Below are 19,298 nucleotides of genomic sequence, written 5' to 3'. Positions count from 1 at the left end.
CTCTCTGTCCAGCCGGTGTGTCTCTCCATTGAGCTGTTACACTGAGCGCCCCCTGCAGGTTTGGAGCACTTCCGTTGTGGTGAGTCTTTATGCAGCGTTTTCTTTTGCAGGTGTTTTCTTGGTTTTCACCGTTTCGCGCTTTGCGTTGTTTCTCTATTTGCAGCGCATTTGATGATAATGCATTTGTCTTTGTTTCTTGCAGCGCGTTTTCTTTTTCATTTGCACCACTTTTTTTTGTTTGTACCTCGTTTAAACTTGTGTTTGACCCTGTGAATTTGCATCGTTTCTGTACTTGAAGTTGTTTACTCTAAATGAGACGCATTGAGCTATTGCAGTGCGTTTGGCCCCCGTCGGCCACCGTACTGACGAGCCATTTTATTTATTTTTGAAAAATGGAAATAGCCAAAACGCAGGGAAGCGCGAGTTTTACCCATGGATCTATTAAAATAAATAAAATATTAAATTTTTTTTTTTGGCCGACAAACTATACGTTTTCGGAAACCTCAGGCGCATTGCTACGTGATGGCGAGGGTCCCTGGTCACTACGGGCGAGTCACGTCGCGCCATTCCATTTTTCGGCCACTTGGAGTTTCGCTGTGTGAAACTAATAGGCCCTTCGCCGGCCTTCGGCGCTCGGGCCTAACAAGGGTTACCGTGTAGCAAACTGCCATTATACAAAACTTAATATTCAGGGATTTCAGCTTCAAGTTAAGTTACAGGTGACATTTTGGGGACTTTTTACTATTTAAACGTTATAATATAATAATGCAGTCGGATTTTTTCATCATTCTGAAACCCATGGATAGGCTTCTCTGTTTCAATGTATGCTGGGTGAATTTAGTTAGCTAACGTTAGCAAAATGTTAGTTATTTTGGATGGTTAACGTGGGATAAACACTGTTGGGCAAGTTACTTTGAAACTGTAATGCGTTATTTATTACCTATTACTGTCATTTCAAAGTAATTCGTTACATTACAATATTACTGCATTTAAAATGTAAGGCATTACATTACTATTGCATTACTTTAAGTTACTCTCACCAAAATAACTTTTGCGCTGTATATGGACTGAACCAGGACTAAACCAGGTCTAAACCAGGACTAAACCAGAAGTGAACTAGGACTAAACTAGAACTGAACTAGGACTAAAACAGGACTCACTGTAGGGAAGGGCTCGAAGGTGACCGCAGGAGAAAGGAGCGGCTTTGCTCCGCACCTCACGGAGGTTAAGAGCGGCTGTCACCCGATCGCTCTTTATGGACCCTGATGCTCGGGCTCGCGACCCTGATTTCAGCAACTATTTGCAGGTACCCGAACCGGTGCAAGACTCTGTTACAGCGCGTAACTTCTACCTTCCTTCAGCGTGTCCAGAAGTCCAACTTTTTGTGTGATGGTTTGCATCTTCCTCTGCCTTTTGGGTGCGAGCGCAGGAGCCTTTGTCGGTGCAGAACGTTTCGTCGACGTTGTGGGTTTCGTCGGGGAGAAAACTTGCAACCGTACAGCACTTCAGAATCACACTACTAGAGATTAAACATGTATTTAAATTTGGCAGCTGAACACATTCTGTACTGTACTGTACAGGAGACAGGAGTCCCTTGGCCAGTCAGGACGCAGCGGGAGGAACGCAATACGCATTCATACAATGTAAAAAAAAAAAAAAAAAAAAAAAAACAGGGCATGCAAAATTGCACAAAAAAATAAAAAAATCTGCGAGACAGCGAAAAGTGAACTGCGATAGAGGGAGGGACGAGTGTAAACCAGGTCTAAACCAGAACTGACCCAAGTCTAAACCAGGTCTAAACCAAAACTGACCCAGGTCTAAACCAGGTCTAAACAGCGTGGAGTTCTTTGTCAGTCCTTTCGCCGGTTCCTGAAGGTCTATGAGGGCGCATCTCCGGCGTTTCACCGCTGCTGATATCGAGGTGATTTTAGCGAATTTGTATGAAGAAAAACCCACCACTTCAATCCAGGTTAAAAAAAAAAAAACACTGTAACGCGCGTTACTCACATTTGTACCGAGTAAAATATTACTATTTTTTCCCCTGTAATGCCTTACATTACTGCGTTACAGCAAAAAGTAATGCATTACTGTAATTCGTAACTTTTATAACGCGTTACTCCCAACACTGGGGATAAAGTGATCTTGTGTTTTGGCCTATTTTGCTAGAATAAATAGAGATTAGAGATTAGCACAGATGAACAAAAACAACACACATATATAAAATAAATCGGTGAGTTTTCAGTTTGTAATTTGATTCAAACTTTTTACGCACCTGTTGCTCCGTACTTTCTTCTTCTCCCTTGGTCACCGTCTGTATTTCAGAGCTCCTTTATGCGCGTAATGAAACATCTAACTTGTTACAGGAGTAAACCTTCGACTCTCAAATTAATAATAAAGTAACATAGTTCATTTCTTTAGCAACACGTTTATGAAGCTTGTGGGGCACATTTTGCGGGTCCAGGAGAAAGGAAACAAACAGAGCTCCATGGCAACAGAACGCGCGTAAAACCCCGGAAAGAGAAAGACGCACGGGCTGCCTGCTCCTCAAGTTGCCTCCTCAAAGTGTGGCCCGGTGCCCCCTGGGGAATCTCAAAAGAACTGCAGTTGGAATATCATTGTTTACATTTACAACATCAAGATTTTTCATGTTTTTATCTTTTACTCAAAATATAAGAAGAAGAACATTGCATAAACTTTTATTTTGAAAGAGAAGTTTTACTGCTGGGCGATTTTATTACGGCTATAAGTCTGCCGTAAAAACTGAAAAGAAAGTATTAGGGGGCGCCCGAAAATTGTAAAGAAAGAGGATTACCACATGTAACTCTAACTATAAAATACTAACCCTAATGCATCTATAGGTTAAATTACATGTTAATTTAGGGTATCCCACAATTGCCTTTGCTTTCCCCTTGACCAAAGAACATAGATCAATTTACATAGAAGTAGAAGACTTTTTGTTCGCTTGATTGACAAAGAAAATGTGGCTCTTTTAGCCTTTATTAAAGACATCAACCCTTTCCACTATGAATAAAGTACTATGCACAAAATTACCGCTTTCTCGGGACACTTGGTGTTTTGTTACATTGGGGTCTACTGAAATGTTTACGTACAGCAGGTGGCAGTGACGCGTAGCAAACGACAGATGAAGTTACTGAGCCGAGCCAGCAAGTCCAATGGGCTAGTGAAAGGGAAAAAATATATACATTATAATGGTTTAATAATTATAGAAAAGTTGTATTAGAACTATTTTTTTTTGTTGTTGTTTAGTTGTTTTTTCTTTAGACTAGTTTTAGATTGTCCTCTTTTTTACATAGACTAGTTAATTAAAGGTGCATTATAAAACTTTTCTGGTAAGGGGTCTTCCTACTCATCATGTTAATGTTTGTGATTTGTTTTGATACATCAGAAAAATACATCAGAGAACATCATAGAAATAGGTTAAGCTTGACAACATTGTCCATGGAGAAAGATCATTTTACTGCCATGCTTTGGAACATTCTTACAATGGTGGAAACCTTATATAGTGCAGCTTTAAAGGGCCCGTATTAAGGTATTTTCAGATGTCATAATGTTGTGTTCTCATCAAAAATACCTGGAACTGTGTTTTGTTTCTTTCACAAATGTTTGATACTCACAAACTCTAGAGTCTGCACACACTCTGTTCCACCTCTTGCTTCACTGTGTTTTAAACTCTATACAACCTTCACTAGAATCATTTGGATAATTTCAGCCCTGGAATTGGCAATCTCTACTGAACAGAAGGTAAAAAGTAGCTGTAAACTTGCTAGGTGGAACAGAGTATGTTGAGCTTTGGGAATATAATAGTCCAGGATTACTCAAACATGTGTAAATGAAACAAAACACAACTCTGGGTATGTTTTTGATGACAAAAACAAGAGTCAATTAAACACAGGATTTAAAGTAAAGGTTAGAAATTACTGCCAAATCAAAAACTGAAAAAACAGTAAGCACAAAGCCACTCTCCACTTCTGTGAAACTCTGTATTTCAGGCACATGTGAAAAAAACAAAACAAAAAAAAAAAAACATACAAAACACTGCAGGTACCTGTAATTGGTGATAAAGTGGTAACACAAATATCTATAAAATATGTACATTCTTATCTTTCAAAGTTATATCTTGCATAGAAACTTACAAAATTACATCCCAGCGCATTATGTGGCTGTTTCTTGCTTATAAATATACATTAAAACGGTCATATTCATTCATGTAAAAATAGAAAAAGTACTGATGGTGACTCATAATAATAAAGCATATATTTCTTTCAATTTCAGAGTATCTACAACAAAATAATTCTTCATCTTCTTCATAACAGAGGTGGGATTTATGTCGTAGAAACAAGGCTTAGTTAAACTTCAGTATTTGTTTAGTTTAATCAAAATTACACAGTACGAGGCAGCAGCTGAGAGATTTTAAAACTCTTATCTTTCTGGTTTTACATCGGACCATATTAGGAGACACTGACAATCCACTTTTCCCTCTGGCCAGAAATTGTCTCCTGCTAAGATTCTTCAAACAGTTGAAAATGGATCTTTGTTTTGCCCTCGTATAACTTTGGGATTTAATGAGAATGTATATAATGTCTGTTCATAACATTATAGTTATCTTCTATAAGTAAGCACAGGTGGGGGCACTGCTGAAGGCCATCTCAGTACATTGGGATAGCCTGTGTTTTGCAGAAAGAAGAAATACATTATCAAGCCCTTTGCTGATGTAATTTAAAGGTTTAAAGATGCAACTTTTCAGGTAGAGGGTCCATCACCTTTGTCCCCATGGAGATGTCACTGCTTTGCCTGGAATGTTTCACCATATAGCATTAAATTTAACTGTCTTATGTTAAGTAAATTACAACTATTTTATTGCTCAAAAATACATAAAAAACATGCATTCTCATTGTCAGCGTGGTCACCTCTCCACAGATCTGACCTGTAACCTGGCCTTGTAGTGTTACTTGCTTGCTTCTTTGGAAATGGATATGTTTAATGCTGTGCTGTAGAAAATTCAAGTCAAAACAAAGATATCTCCATGGAAACAAGCATTTGGCGGACCCTCCACAATACATTGTTATACATTGCACTTTTAAATATAATACCAACATTGTTCAACTACTTGTTTTGTTATTGCTGTCATTTATCTTCTGTAGCTGTATGCATAATCTACATAAACCTCTTTTAAAGTTTCTCCCACTGTATTTCTGAAAATAGCCTAAAGGCTCTTTGTTTTGCCATTGTATGATTTATAAAATGTTGTGGTTTGTGACAGAGCAGGGAGTGACTTCATTTGTGCACATAAGAATGGTGGTTTGGCCCTGTGTCCCTCCCCTGGACTGTTGAATCACACTGCATTTTTCCAAGACAATTGGCATTGAGCGTTATGTTTCTGGGAATTGAATTGTGGTCAAAGTGAAACTGTAAGTAACAAGAAAAAAGAACTAACTCAGGAAAAGAGTGAATGAAAGAGGCTGTGGGAGGACCCAGCTCACAAGACAAGGAACAATCCACAGTTTTATCAGCTCCACCGGCTTTCATCTTTCATCTGGAACAACTTCTATAGAACTCTAATGTAGGAGTTTTATATAACACTGAAGTGGCTTTTTAGAAAATAAGAAGAAATAAAACTGTCTTCAGTAACAGTCTTAAACACAGGAAAGCTCCAGATCACACAGAAAAAAACTGTTTGAAAATGCACTTGCCTGTGGAAGGGGCACACACTAAACTAGTATTAAGTCACCTCACCCAATCAAAGAAATGTAGGGTACATACATATACACAGTATGTGCCAACAAATGCAGCAATCTCATTATATTATCATTGAAATGCGACAATGACAACAACAAACAAGTAAAGAAAAGTCTAATAAGTATCGGCCAAATACACTCTAGACTTCAGCTGGTGTTGGAAAATGCAGCATATGAATGGAGAAGCTGTGTATAAGCTTGTTCTTTGTCTTCTCCTCAGTCTGACTGTTGCCCTTTTGTTTATGAAAATGGACACGCTCTGTTTTGCACTGCAAAAGTGAGCATGGAGCTTATGTCATTGATTAAACAGGAGTCAAGACTCTTTGAGTAAAATGCCATATTGTGCTGCCTTTGAGCAGATACAGTAATACAGTACAATAATAAGTCTCTTGTTCCATTCAATCTTCACTCAGTCTTCATTTGCTCAGTCTTAGACATGTAGAGTCAGTAGCTCTGAGAGTTCTTGTCTCTGTTTCAGTTTTAACCCCTCTACATACTGTCTCGTCATCTTGTCTCCTCATTTACTGTGATACTGATATTTAACTATTTTGATGACTTTATTTCTGCTGCTGATCGTCTGCAATTCTGTAACAGAAAGCGCCCCTTCACTTTGTCTCATAGAGTAACATCCCACTGAACACTGTGAAGGGTTCAGAGGAGTATCCCAGGCGTCCGGTCACCAGGTCTATGCACACTGTGTCTCCAGCCTGTAGATCCAGGATGATGTTGAACACAGCCACAGCTCCGGGGATATGCTTGGCCTCTGCCATGGGCTTCTCCAGACCCTCGGGCTGATACCCAGCTGAGTCCACCCGCGCCACGCCTGTGTTGGATTTGGACAGGACTGCCTCAATCTTCATGTTTTTGTGACCAGTGAGAATACTGAAGAAGTACTTTCCTTGGACTGGAGCTGTGAAGTAACCTGCAAAGATGAGAACGAGATAAGCTTTTATTGTGATTAGATTTTTTTGAGTAACCCTGCATGGTTAGTCTCTTAGGAGTCTAAAGTTTCTAAGGTTTAGGTTCCTTTTATTGGGAAATTCTGCATTTGGCCCACCGTTCAATGCCACTGAGTCACCCTGCCAAGAGCAGTTGGTCAAGAACTTTGCTGGAAGAGTCTACCAATATTATGGTGTATTTTTGGGTTGATGGGGGAAACTGGAGGACCCACAGGAACCCCACCCAGGCACAAGGAGAAACATGCAAACATTGCACAGAGAGGCCTGGAACCTTCTCACTGTGAGGGGCAAGTGGCTTTTCAGTCACCTTTTAAAATTGTCCCTGTAGGAAAACTCCAGACTCTCCTGAAAGTACTGACCAATCAACAAGCCCTGTAGATCTATTAAAGAGAAAAACATTTGTCTTGCTTCTCCAAAAATGACAATCGTTGTATATTTTTTTATTCATGCTGCAGTAGGAATTTCCTGTCTTGTTTTGAGAAATCCAACAGATGTCTGCGATCACTCAACAGAATATGAGGAAAAGTTAAACTGGTCTTAATGTTTTTTTAAGTCCTTTATTCAGAACAGCCCTTTAGCTCCAAAAATAATCTTGTATCAGATTGATTTCACTATCCCAGACCATGTTATTGGCTTTCATGACTCAAGCTGCTGGTGGCCGATGGTTGTTGAGGTTAAAGCCATGAAATAAGACAAGGGTCATTAGTCGTTTTATTTCCCAGCACTCAGCTTCCTCTAATCGGTCTTGAGACACAGTATGTCTCTGCTGATGGTTTTAGGGCGTTTTCTTTTCTCCAACTGAAAGGGCTCAGAACAAGAGTAAGTGAAAAGAAGAGGTTAAAACTTCAGGTTGTTAAAAACGAAAAAGACAAAAGAAAGCAACAATTGTGTTAAAAGTAGTTAAAGAGAGAGGACTGATTTATTGCAAAAATGTGGGATGAAACTTCAACTTCAAAATCAAATTAAATAAAATATACAAACCTACACTGGAGAATTTTATCACAGTTTTACATATTTTATTTTATTTTAATGTACCAAGCAAGTTCTTGTGTTCATGTGTTTTAAGATAAATGTATTTTCTTTATATTTGTGATTTGTATCTCACCTGTTCTGGGGTTATAAACATTGTCCTCATTGACAAAGACTTCATTGAAGGGGATAGTTCCAACGCCTCTCATTGGTCGAGTTAGAGCAGCAGAGAAGGAAAGGCGGGGCACGTGGGCATCAGTGCCTGGAAGACCTACACACAGAGAAACACATTATAAATCACAGTATAATAAAACTCTATTCAGTTTAAACTTTATTTATTACAAAGACACATACCTTGTTCCCCTCTGAGTCCTGGTAAAAACAACAAAGGAAAGATGTGAGTAAGCTATTCATTACTTTAAAACCGCAATACAAATGTATATGTGTACTAATATGTTGAATTATTTTTAATGTCTTCTTTAAAATAAATGAAGATACCTGGAGGTCCGACTGGCCCCTGTTTGCCCTCTCGTCCTTGGGGTCCCATTCGGCCTTGGGGTCCAATCACACCCTGCAGTCCACGTTCACCCTTTTCTCCTCTCGGACCTGGCAAACCTTGAGGACCTGCAGAAGATAAGCAACCAAACATTTACTTAATGAATATTGTATGAATATTGACTATGATGCTAAACTGGTCTTCTTGACTTGAGTCTGAGGCAGGTGCGTGCAGAGAATGAGGTCCATAAATTCTAATCTATTTCATTCAAACTAAAGAGTCAATACTAACCTACAACTAACCTACGTGCTGTAGCACTTTGAGATTTCCATGGCAACTTGATGTCCAATTTGTCCGACAGCAAACTCAGACTTATTTACAATTTAGCCTGCACCCAAAACAAATACAGTATCTCTGATCTCTAGGGATGATCTCAAAATTATACTGTGAAATGTTTGTGTTTGGCCATAAAATAGGGTTAACTCAGGTTAGTTAGACCTCTTGAGAAGCTGTAGTTCCAAAAGGCAGTGCTTTATTTATTGCTCAAAAGTATCTTAAAAAAGTGAATTCTTACAGTGAATTCGCCTCGCCACAAATCTAACCTGTAATTTGGCTTGCAAGTCTCCATGGAGATTCTTAACTTCATGGCCATACTGTGGAACATTGTAGGCACATCTCCAAGGAGACAAGCAGGTGACAGACGCTCCACGGGATAAGTTACACAGTGCAACTTTATGTCTTGTCTCATCTTCTGATCAGTAACCCTCTCCCTTCAGACTCACCAGTGAAATCTTGTTTTACAAAGTCATGGAACTCCGTGGCCAGGTCGAGCAGTGAGGTGTTAAGCTTGTTGATGTTTGATCGGACCTTCTCCAGCTGAATGTCGCGGATATCGTGGATCACCTCCCCTTGCCCGATCACTGTGGCATTCAGTCCATTCACACAGCTCCAAAGGCCGGTCACGTGACGATTCAGACCCTCCTTGATTCTCTCCAGAGTGTCTGAAAAGGAGTCGAATCGCCCACAGACGCCCTCCAGTTTGGACAGTCTGCGGTCCAGGCCATCACTGGAGCGTCTGCACTCTCCCACCTCTGTCAGGTAATTCCGCTTCAGGATTTCAATCTCTTTTCCCAGGGTCCCGAACCGGATCTTGGAATCTTCAGTGTGGAGTGTCAGGTCTTTTTCCAACTGGTCCACCTTTTGAGGAAGAAATAATATAATAACTTAAGAAACTCTATGGACACAGGGGGTATCCATGGGTTTCAGCTTCCTGTTACATGATTTTGAGGACTTTTCTCCATTCAAAGGATATAATTTTTAAGTGTTAATCGATATTAATCGCTAAAGGTCCTAATTTCTCATTATTTTGAAACCCATGGATAAAATATTTGTTTCATATACCCTGTTGCATTTCCTTTAGTCATTTTAAATAAATCACACTTAAACTTCAACATTTTACTTATATCTCATGAGAAATATTATATTTAAAGGTGCACTATGTAACTTTACAGATCTGCACTTGCTTTTCACCATGTTGTGTCTTGGTATGTCATTGCTTTGCCTGGAATGTTCCACAGTATGGTATTAAATTTATCTCCACTGAGCCAACCACGTGTAGCTACCAGACAGAATAACAGGTCAAAGGTGAGCCACACCACAGTAAGAATGCATGTTTTTCATATAAATACACTTAACCCCATGCTGTGGAATATTCCAGGAAAAGCAGTATTATTCAGAACTCCATACAGAAAAGCTGGGGGCCACATACCCCTCACCAGAACAGTTACAAAGTGCACATTTAAATAATAATACTCAAAACTTCATAAACCAGGAAAGGCGTAGAGGAGACATTGTTTTGTATTTGTTTAAATCAGAGTGAAAGAAAAACAAGCTCATTGTCCCTAACTTGTATTCCAGATAACATTTAGTAACATTCATACTAAAACTTAAAGATCCTATATTATGCAAAGCTGACTCTTGTGAACTTTAAGTCAGGTTAGAATGTTGTTACCTCATCAAACACATACCTGGAGTTGTGTTCTGTTTCGTTCACACATATTTGAGTAACTGAGAATCATAGGGTTGTTTGCATCCTATAAGCTCAAAATGCTCTGAAGTGATAGTTTAACAGCTACCTTTTACCTTTTGTTCAGTAGAGATTTGCAGTTCTAGGACTGAAATGATCCAAATAATTCTAGTGAAGGTGTATGGAGAGAGAACATCACAAAGTGGAACAGAGTTGGAGAGAAGATCTCAGCCTAAATATACAGAATTACTGTGTTCAACAAAACATAACTCCAGGTTTGTGATGAGGACTCAACATCAGAACATCAGAAAATAGTGTAATATGTGCCCTTTAAAATTAAGTTCTTAAGTTGAAGATGTTAAAAAAAAATACATTAGAATGGTTATTTTGAAATAGCAGCACTATTCCTTGCCTATTTCAATACATTTTTGGCTGCACTACCACCTCAAGTTGCTGGTTCTATCAACGTAGTTCCACTATAAATACACACTCCTCCCGCTGTGCCTATGGTTTATTTTTGTACAACATGTTACACACACAAAAATATGGGTGCATATTATCAAAGCCTTACCGGTCAAAAGGAGTCAAATATTTTCCATATATTCTCATAATATTGTGTGAAACAGCTGTGGTCAAGATTATTGTTTGATTGACAATGTGCTTTCACAGCAGACCACAAGGGAAATTACCATTTTTGTGGGCGCTATACAAATGATTAGACCAATTAACAGATATTATGCCAATGGAAACAGGAGAGTCTATGCTCTGTTTTCATTTTGACCATAAGAAAAATTGTTGGGTTTGGATTTTAATTGTAATTGTAATTGTGTGGGTGTGTGAATTAGTAGATTATGGACAAATTGCTTTGACTATAAGCAACACAAAAACACACACATTTGCAGAGATATTAGATATTAGATATTACCATTGCTGATCAGGTGACGTGAAGTATTAGGCCCTAAAAGTACTGTATGGTTAGCCACATTACAGGCAACAGTGTAAAATGGTGTTTATACATTGAAATTATATTAATGGAATTGTGTTTTCAAGTTCTTTGTATGTTTTACACACTTTCTCCCTTCTATTTGTATGCTTAAGAAATCAGGGTTTGTGGTGAAAGGTCTACCACCTGCTTGTCTCCATAATTGCACTTATTAAATTACAAGTGTTTTATGCCTCAAAAATACCTTGAAAACTTAAACATTTTGGCGGGATTAGACGTTGCGGTGTAGAGAAAGTGAGTGGGTGTAGGAGTTTTTATTTTGTTTGTTTAATTTTTGTTCTTATTTTTGTATAATGATAAAATCAATTTAAACATTTAGCCTGGTGACCTGCTTGTCTCCCTGGAGATAGAGTTTAATGGTGCGTTCATTTATCCATCTTACGCAGATGTCCAAGGACGTTGCCTAGCGACACACACTGACACGCCCCTTTTCCTCGGATGGCGCAACTCGGACCTTAGAAGAGCTTGGAAGAGAGCAAGTGAGAATTCCAAGTGTCAATATAAGCGCCTAGTGTCACTTATAGTATGAAGTATTTTCATTGTGTTTGGACACTTTAGTGGTTTGAATGACAATTTCAGCATTATTGCAATACCTTACTGTGTCTGTATTACTACCTATGGGTATGGTAGTCAGTGTCACCCATGTTTTTAGCCCATTTCCTGCTAGCTAACATGCCAAAATTATCTACTATCAAGCAACACCAACGCTTTCACTTCACTAATATACTGAATTATACTATTTATACAGAATTTTTCCTCGAGGTTGTGTAGAAGCATATACTTTATTTTGGAGTGCCTGGTACTCAGCCAAAGCTAAAGCAACAAAAGCTTTCCGGTTAGCGTCCATGGTTTTCTCCGAATCAGACACACGAAACATTATAAAATGATTGAAGCATGCACATGGCCTCATATTGGAGATCCGAGTGGGAGACAGATGGATAAACGAAAGCAGCATGTTTCATACCAAACTTTAAAAAAAATCTAACTGGACGGTAACAGATGGTGGACCCTCTTGCAGAAAAGTTACACAGTTCACCTTTAATAAAATAGTAAAATGTATCATCTCACCTCTGTCAGTATGTTGCGATTGCTGCTGGTTAGATCAGTTAGCGTGTTGCCATGGCCCTTGACAGTTCTACCCAGACCCTTCAGCGTATCATTGAAGGAGCTGAATATGTTTTTGACTCTGTCCAGTTCTCCCTGTATGGACTTCAGATCTCCTCCCAGTTTCCCATTTTGACTGTTGTGTCCATCCAGTCGGTTTTTCAGATCATTGATGTTGACTTTACATTGTCCGGTACACTCCTCCACCTCCTCTCTCAGACGCCCTACTTCCTCCTGGAGATTTGAACACACTTGGGAGCATGTGGATTCTTCATTGTCCACTTTTCGTCTCAAATCGGTCAGTTCTGTTTGACATTTGTTTAGACTTGTCATTGTGGTGTTGCTAAATTTCCTTAAATCATCTTCTACCCGGCTACAAACTGAGCAATCTTCAATGTCTCTTCCTAAAACTTCAACTTCAGTCACTATCTGATTGAAGCGCTCACCGTTGTCTCCTGTAATACCTTTGATTTTCTTCACGTCATTGGTTAAAACGATTACTTTGTCAACCAACGAATCTCCAGAAATCGATAAATCGTTTAACCTTGTGTTGAACTTTTTAATTTCATCCTGGTTGGCAATAACTTTCCATTCTAAAGTCTTAACAGTGTCTTCAGTTTTGTGGTGGTCCTTCGTCTTCTTCGCACAAGTCTCATTGCACAGTTTAGTGGTTTCTTTCAGCTTTTTATCCAAGTATGATGTGATATTTTCGAGATGGTTCAAACGCCTGCTATGGTCCCTGACTGTATCTCCAAGAACAGCAACATCTAGCTCAACTTTTCCAATTTTGAAGCTATTATCATCCAAGCGTCCAAGCACTAGATTACGTAATTGGGTCACATCTCTTTGAACAGTGTCTTTCAAATTGTTACCAGTATTTGTAAATCTTTGCTCTGTTTTCCTCATCGTATTGTTCAACCTTTTCTCCAACTCCCTCAATCTGCCATTTAGCTTGTCTTCTGTAACTTTACCCTTCCCGCTACCACCTGCACCTGCCAGCTCCTTGTCCAGGCGCCCTTTGATTATGTCACATTTGTTGGATGTGGAGGTGACCGTTGCTTCAGTGTCCGTGAGCCTCTTCTCCAGTTCAGTGAGGGAGTCGCAGCAGGTTTTTGAATGCCCAGATTCAGAGCGGATGATCTCAAGACTTGTTCGGACATGTTGGTCCAAAGAGCTGACCAGTTTCTCCAAAGCCCGTATACGCTCACGGTCCTCCTGTTGCTGCCGCCTCAGGTCCTCCACTCCCGCCTACGTATAAAGAAGAAAAAAATCTTGTATGAAATTGTAGGAAATGCAAAGGTCCTATAAGGAAAAAGTCCTACATTACACAAAATTGACTCTTGTGAGCTTTAAGTCATGTTATAATGTTTCTCTTTCAAAAACATATTTGTAGTGTTTTGTTTCATTCACATACATCTGAGTAATCCAGGATTATTTGTCTGTCTATAGCTCTCAAAATGCTCTGCTCTACCTTGTGATTTCAAGAAGCAGTAGTTTTACATTCTGTTTAGTAGAGATTGGCATTTCTGGACTAAAATTATCCAAATGATTCTAGTGAAGGTGTATAGAATTTAAAAACAGAGTGGAGCACTTCCTGCATTACCACATGACATCAAAAGATGGAACAGAGTGTTTTCAGTTTCAGAGAAGAATTCAGCCTAAATATGCAGTGTTTGTGTTAAACATTTAAGCATATTTTACCATAATGAGACTGCAGTGTTAATCAGTTAATAGTTAAGCTTCAAAATGCAAAGTCATAAATTAATTATTAATTTAAAAATGTATTCACTGACGAACCCATAAAACCAACACTCACTGAACCACAATAACAAAGCATGTATAAAATGAGGTAATTACTATCTGAAGAACCTTGATAAAACATTGGTAGATTTCCATGTACCTGGCAGGCAGAGCAGGACAGAGTGACCCTCCTCTCCAGCTCTGTGAGGATCTGCTCCTTCATAGAGTTCAGCTGAGTCCCTGTGACGCCTCCCCCTCGGCCCCCGCCCTCCAGCTCGTTCCCTCCGTTCACCAGGTGGTTATTTATGTTCAGCAGAGTCTGGTCATGCACCTTTAGAAAAATACATATTTGAACAATATATTCCACTGCTTCCACTTGGTATTTTTAGTATATACCACAGATGAAACAATAATACTTAAGAGATGTACAAATGAAGTAAGCCTGAATAATTGACAATATACAGTCTTTAACCGGTGTGTAACCTTGTCTCCATGGGGATGTTGTTTATATGCCTGGAATGTTTGTCCTGTATTGCCTTACACTTATTTAGCATTGAGTGTCTTTTATTGCTCAAAAAACATGTATTCTTACTGTGAGGGAATCACAGTTACTTGCTTGTTAGCAGTGCTAACTTGTCTGTATGGAGTTTAATTCAATACTGTGGAATATTCTACACGAAGCAATAAACTTTTTATGGAGATAAGTAGGTGCCGAACACTCCACCACAAAAGTCAGTGCACATTAAAAATGTTCCCACATCACATGAACTCCACTACAGATTGTCTGGCTTTAAGCTCTTCTTACCTCTGTCCTGTTGTAGAGGTGGTCCAGTTTGTTTTGGATGTTGTTGATGGTTTCTTTCATGTGAGGCTGTGCAGAGTCAGATGGGGTTATGCTCCCAGTCAAACCAGGACTGTCAGGAAGAAATCATAAAAACAATATGTGAAATCCTGTCAGAAAAGGCATAGGCAAAAGGCAATGTGTTGTGAAGACAAATAGAGGAACTAAGGACAAACAAACAAGACAATGTGATTGCAGGATATTAAGTTAAGTAAAACATGATCCTACCCTTTGGTCTAATTTAATACATTTAATCTGTGTGTCCAGATACTACAGAAGACAAGACAAGACAATAACAAACTGTGGCTAATGAGGTCTTTTTCCTAAAGGCAAGCTTGTCCAGTCAGACCTATTCAGTCATTAGCAATGGAAGATAGTAACAGCAACATCAAATGCTACTGTAAGAAATACTTTAAAAATGGCAAAGATAAGTTGTTATTTTGTCTGGAAATGGGCACTTTTTTAGAAAGCAACTAATCACATTAAAGGTTAATTATGAATGGACAAGCTTTACCAAAGCTTATTACCAAATAAGCCTCCACAGCAGCCAACATTCTTGAACAGAACTGGTCTGTCTTTAGAATGAGAGCTGTTTAACATGTATATGATATCTGTAAACTAATGTCTACTATTGTAATATTTATATACTCACTCAGATGACCGTGTTCTTATTCGACACCTATAGTGATTGATAGAATGGTGAATCTTTTGGTATTGTTGTACAATATAGTCCATTTCTATTTAACATAGTTTACATAATATTTTAGGCCAATTGATGCTTTACAGTGACATCATGCCAGGGGTGGTTGCCATGGTGACACAATGCACACAATAGCAAATACAAATAAGTTTCAAGATACTGAAAAAATACAAAAGGATTTAAAGTGCTAATTTTCAGGCACCTGTGATGAATACAGTCATTCAAGGTCCTTTAGGTTTAGGTGTTTGATTTTCAACAAAAATGTGAGAGTGGCTAACTAAAAAACTGTTGGATAATACAAGCTACCTTCTGACTGTAATTTTATAAGAGAGGGAGTTGTTTAACAAATCATCTCCGGCCAAGTCAGCTCCTTCTGGTCAGATTGTGTTCAAATAAAACTCAGGTCAGATTAAGTCTAACTTGAGTAACAAAGCTTCAGACAGAGCAGTGCTTTCAGTTAGTTTCACACTTCTGGGGAATAATGATGACATCAGCTGGAAAGTATCAATAGATTTACTACCTTGTTTCATTGTGTTAATTAAAAAGAGATTCAGAGCAAAACTACATGTAAAACAGTATTACATTCTTCATGAATACACTGTAGCCCTGTAGAGTAGATAAATTATAATGGTATGTGCAGATTCTGCCAAAGATATTAACTCTGGAACAGAACACTGGTCTCCACTCATGGGAGACAGTGTGGGGACTACATATCATATTTACTAACAAATCTATATGCCATCTTGTAGTCTCATATAGATTGATGGAAACTCTATGGTTGTCTATCTGGAAGACTGTTTACATGTGAAATTCTCATTAGGCTCTCCGGAGTTTATATCTTTCTATGAAAAATATGCACTGCTAAGCTCTATCTACACTGACTTACCCTGGCAAATAACAAGTACATATACAGATAACATGGACAAACTGGCGTATTTTGAGAATCCTTAAAGGTGCACTATGTAACTTTTTGGTTCATACATAAACCAGTTCCACAGTATGCCATTTAACAGCTCTACCTAGTTTTATAGCTCAAAATTATTCAGAAAAACAGGCATTTTGACTGCGAGCAGGGCTGCCTATCCACAGATCTGACCCCTAGCTTGGTCTAGCTCAGTCTACATGAAGATAGAAAGGTTTAATGCCATACAGTGAAACATTCCAGACAAAGCAATAACATCTCCATGAAGACAAGTATTTGACTGACCCTCCACCAGAAAAGCTACACAATGCACCTTTAACAATATAATAACAAAAAAGCTGTGAATTTATAAAGCACTAGTGTAATGTATTAGTATCGTATTTGAATTACACATACAGTTTTTGGTTGATGCCATTGATAGTGGTCTGCATGTTGTGGAGGTCTTTGGTCAAGCCTCGAATGGTCTCCTCCAGCACCCGGATCTTCTCATTGTCACCTGCAAGACAAAAATAAATTAATAAAATAAAATAAAACCAAAGCAGTAAGACTTGTAGTTTGCTATCAGCCACTGCCTCTCTTTCCGAAAGCGCTTCCTCTAAAGTCCCTAATTTCTTTCTGCCTCTTTTACCTCTTCATACTCTCCTTCTCCTCCTCATCACTATTGCTTATCCATGAGTTTCAGAATAATTACAATTTAAAACTAAATATTATATCTTTTGAATGGGAAAATCCTCAAACCCATGAACATTTGGAGGTCAAACTAATCAAACTATTCAGAGAAGGGTAATCCTTCACTATATTCCTGATTACATCTAACCGATTTCTTATTTGCCTCAGTCTCCTTTGTAGTATGGGTATTGAAGTATTTGTGAGTATTTTGTGTAATGATTAAACAATGTTGACTACATAAAGCAGTCTCAGAGTCACTGGGCTGTGACTCTTCTCCTGTGTCCCCCTAATGAGTTGAACAGAGCACCAGTGTTACATAACATTATATGGACATTAGTTTGTACACTCAAAGGAAAACAGCAGTTTCAGTACAAAACAGACATTAAAAAGCATTTTGTTATTCTATATAATGTAGTTTAGGTTTAGAGAAGGTAATTAATATCCTGCAGTTGAATAAATTTGTGGATCATCCAAAGCAGAGCAATGACATATCCACAGAAACAAGCAGGTGACGGACCCCCAACCAAAAAGCTACACAGCGCACCTTTAAGGGTTTATATATTCCCATTTGACACATAAATACCCTATGAGTACCTACATTTTGACATGATGAATATTAGTCAATACCTCCTGCCCCTCCTCCTCCTCCTCCTCCTCCTCCTCCAGGGTTGTAGCCCGTTTGGCTGACTCTGGGACGTCCTGTGTGCGTCGTCGTGGGGACCCGTGGACCCTCATGACAGTCTTCTCCGGAGTAACCATGGCAACATTTCCACTCCATCTCTGTCACCATCTTATAGGCCACCTTATACCGTGGTCGTCTGTATGTTCGGTATCTGTACACAGAAACAAAACAGGAAATTAGATCTAGAAATATGGGACATGAATAACACAAATATTTCTTAAAGGTGCATTGTGTAACTTTTCTGGTGGAGACTCTATCACCTCTTCTTGGCAATGGAGATACTAGTGCTTTGTCTGGAATGTTTCACAGTATGGTATTAAACCTTTCTATCTTCATGGAGACCAAATCAGTTGCAGGACAGATCTGTGTCAGATCTGTAATTGGATAAATCTAAGATAGAGCTGGTTAATGTCCTGTTAAACATTCCAAGTAGAACAATGCCATTTCCAAAGAAACAAGAAAATGTAGGGCCCCAACTGAAAAGTTACATAGAATTCCTTTAATATAACCAGGCCAAGGTATTATATTTCTTAAATCTAGAACAAGAATTTGTTGCCATAATTTCAGGAGGACAGGGTTTAAATCTCCATATACTCTTTAGTGCTGAATTATGGCACCATTGTGAAATTATTATGAACAAATAGAGAGTCATGTTAATAGGTCATGAAATTGTGCTTGTACACGTACAGTGCAACAAAATGCAATTTTAGCATCTGACCACTGTGCAATCAGCCAGTATGTACATTAGATAAAAATGTGCATGTGACAGAATATTATAAAGCAGAGGTAGTTATACATGAGCATATTGCCAATGACATTTACATTACTAAAGTGCAAGATGAAGTGCATATATTTTCACTTTATTCAGAGATGCAATTCCTAGAAATTATTTATTTACTGTGCTATCATTTGCTGGCTTATAGATAGCACAGAGCCGCACTGTGGTTCTTTAGAGCTCCCATTTTTTTGTTTAATGACACCACAATGTGACGTTTTTGGTCAAACCCTTCTTCAGACATGAGGCTGAGAAAGGCTTGACCCGAAACGTCACATTGTGGTGTCATTAAAATAAAAATTTTGGGGCTCCAAAAAACTGCAGTGAGAATCTAGTTTTGTCTTTGGACCCAGCACGCAGTGGCTACTTTTATTAGATGTGCATGTCTTTATCTACCAGTATGGCTTATAGATGACAGCTCAACACTCTACAGGCCAATAATATTTAATACAGATGGGATCAGATCAAATTCATATTGTTAAAATGCAGATTTTTGTTATAATACAGTTCATTGTTTCTTGGCTCTAGTAACTAATAATACTAATGATCAAGTTCAACATTTATGAATTTACTTTTTTGATATTTCATGGAAAAAAACAATGCAGTCAATAGGGAAATCTGTCTCTTGCCCCCATCTATAATCCAAAAACCACAGA

At 38.6% G+C, this 19,298-nt stretch overlaps 1 protein-coding gene across 1 annotated transcript in view; it reads right to left on the bottom strand.

Moving 5' to 3' along the window:
- Positions 1-3,980: 3,980 nt before the first annotated feature.
- emilin1a (elastin microfibril interfacer 1a) overlaps positions 3,981-19,298 on the bottom strand; it is a 59,985-nt gene continuing 44,667 nt past the window's right edge. The window contains exons 3-12 of the mRNA XM_020917310.2: positions 17,813-18,018; positions 16,913-17,012; positions 14,859-14,967; positions 14,214-14,384; positions 12,278-13,561; positions 8,963-9,377; positions 8,183-8,308; positions 8,039-8,056; positions 7,821-7,955; positions 3,981-6,678 (exon numbers count right to left, since the gene is read on the bottom strand). Of these exons, the coding sequence (XP_020772969.2) occupies positions 6,362-6,678; positions 7,821-7,955; positions 8,039-8,056; positions 8,183-8,308; positions 8,963-9,377; positions 12,278-13,561; positions 14,214-14,384; positions 14,859-14,967; positions 16,913-17,012; positions 17,813-18,018 (2,881 nt within the window). The 3' untranslated portion in view covers positions 3,981-6,361. The remainder of the gene's footprint in view (positions 6,679-7,820; positions 7,956-8,038; positions 8,057-8,182; positions 8,309-8,962; positions 9,378-12,277; positions 13,562-14,213; positions 14,385-14,858; positions 14,968-16,912; positions 17,013-17,812; positions 18,019-19,298) is intronic.

The sequence above is a fragment of the Boleophthalmus pectinirostris genome, unplaced genomic scaffold (assembly GCF_026225935.1).
Source record: "Boleophthalmus pectinirostris isolate CB_2022bp ecotype Guang Dong unplaced genomic scaffold, ASM2622593v1 HiC_scaffold_13, whole genome shotgun sequence".
Taxonomy (NCBI): domain Eukaryota; kingdom Metazoa; phylum Chordata; class Actinopteri; order Gobiiformes; family Gobiidae; genus Boleophthalmus; species Boleophthalmus pectinirostris.
Note: the sequence above shows the minus strand (reverse complement) of the source record. Positions and strands in the feature narration are given on the sequence as shown.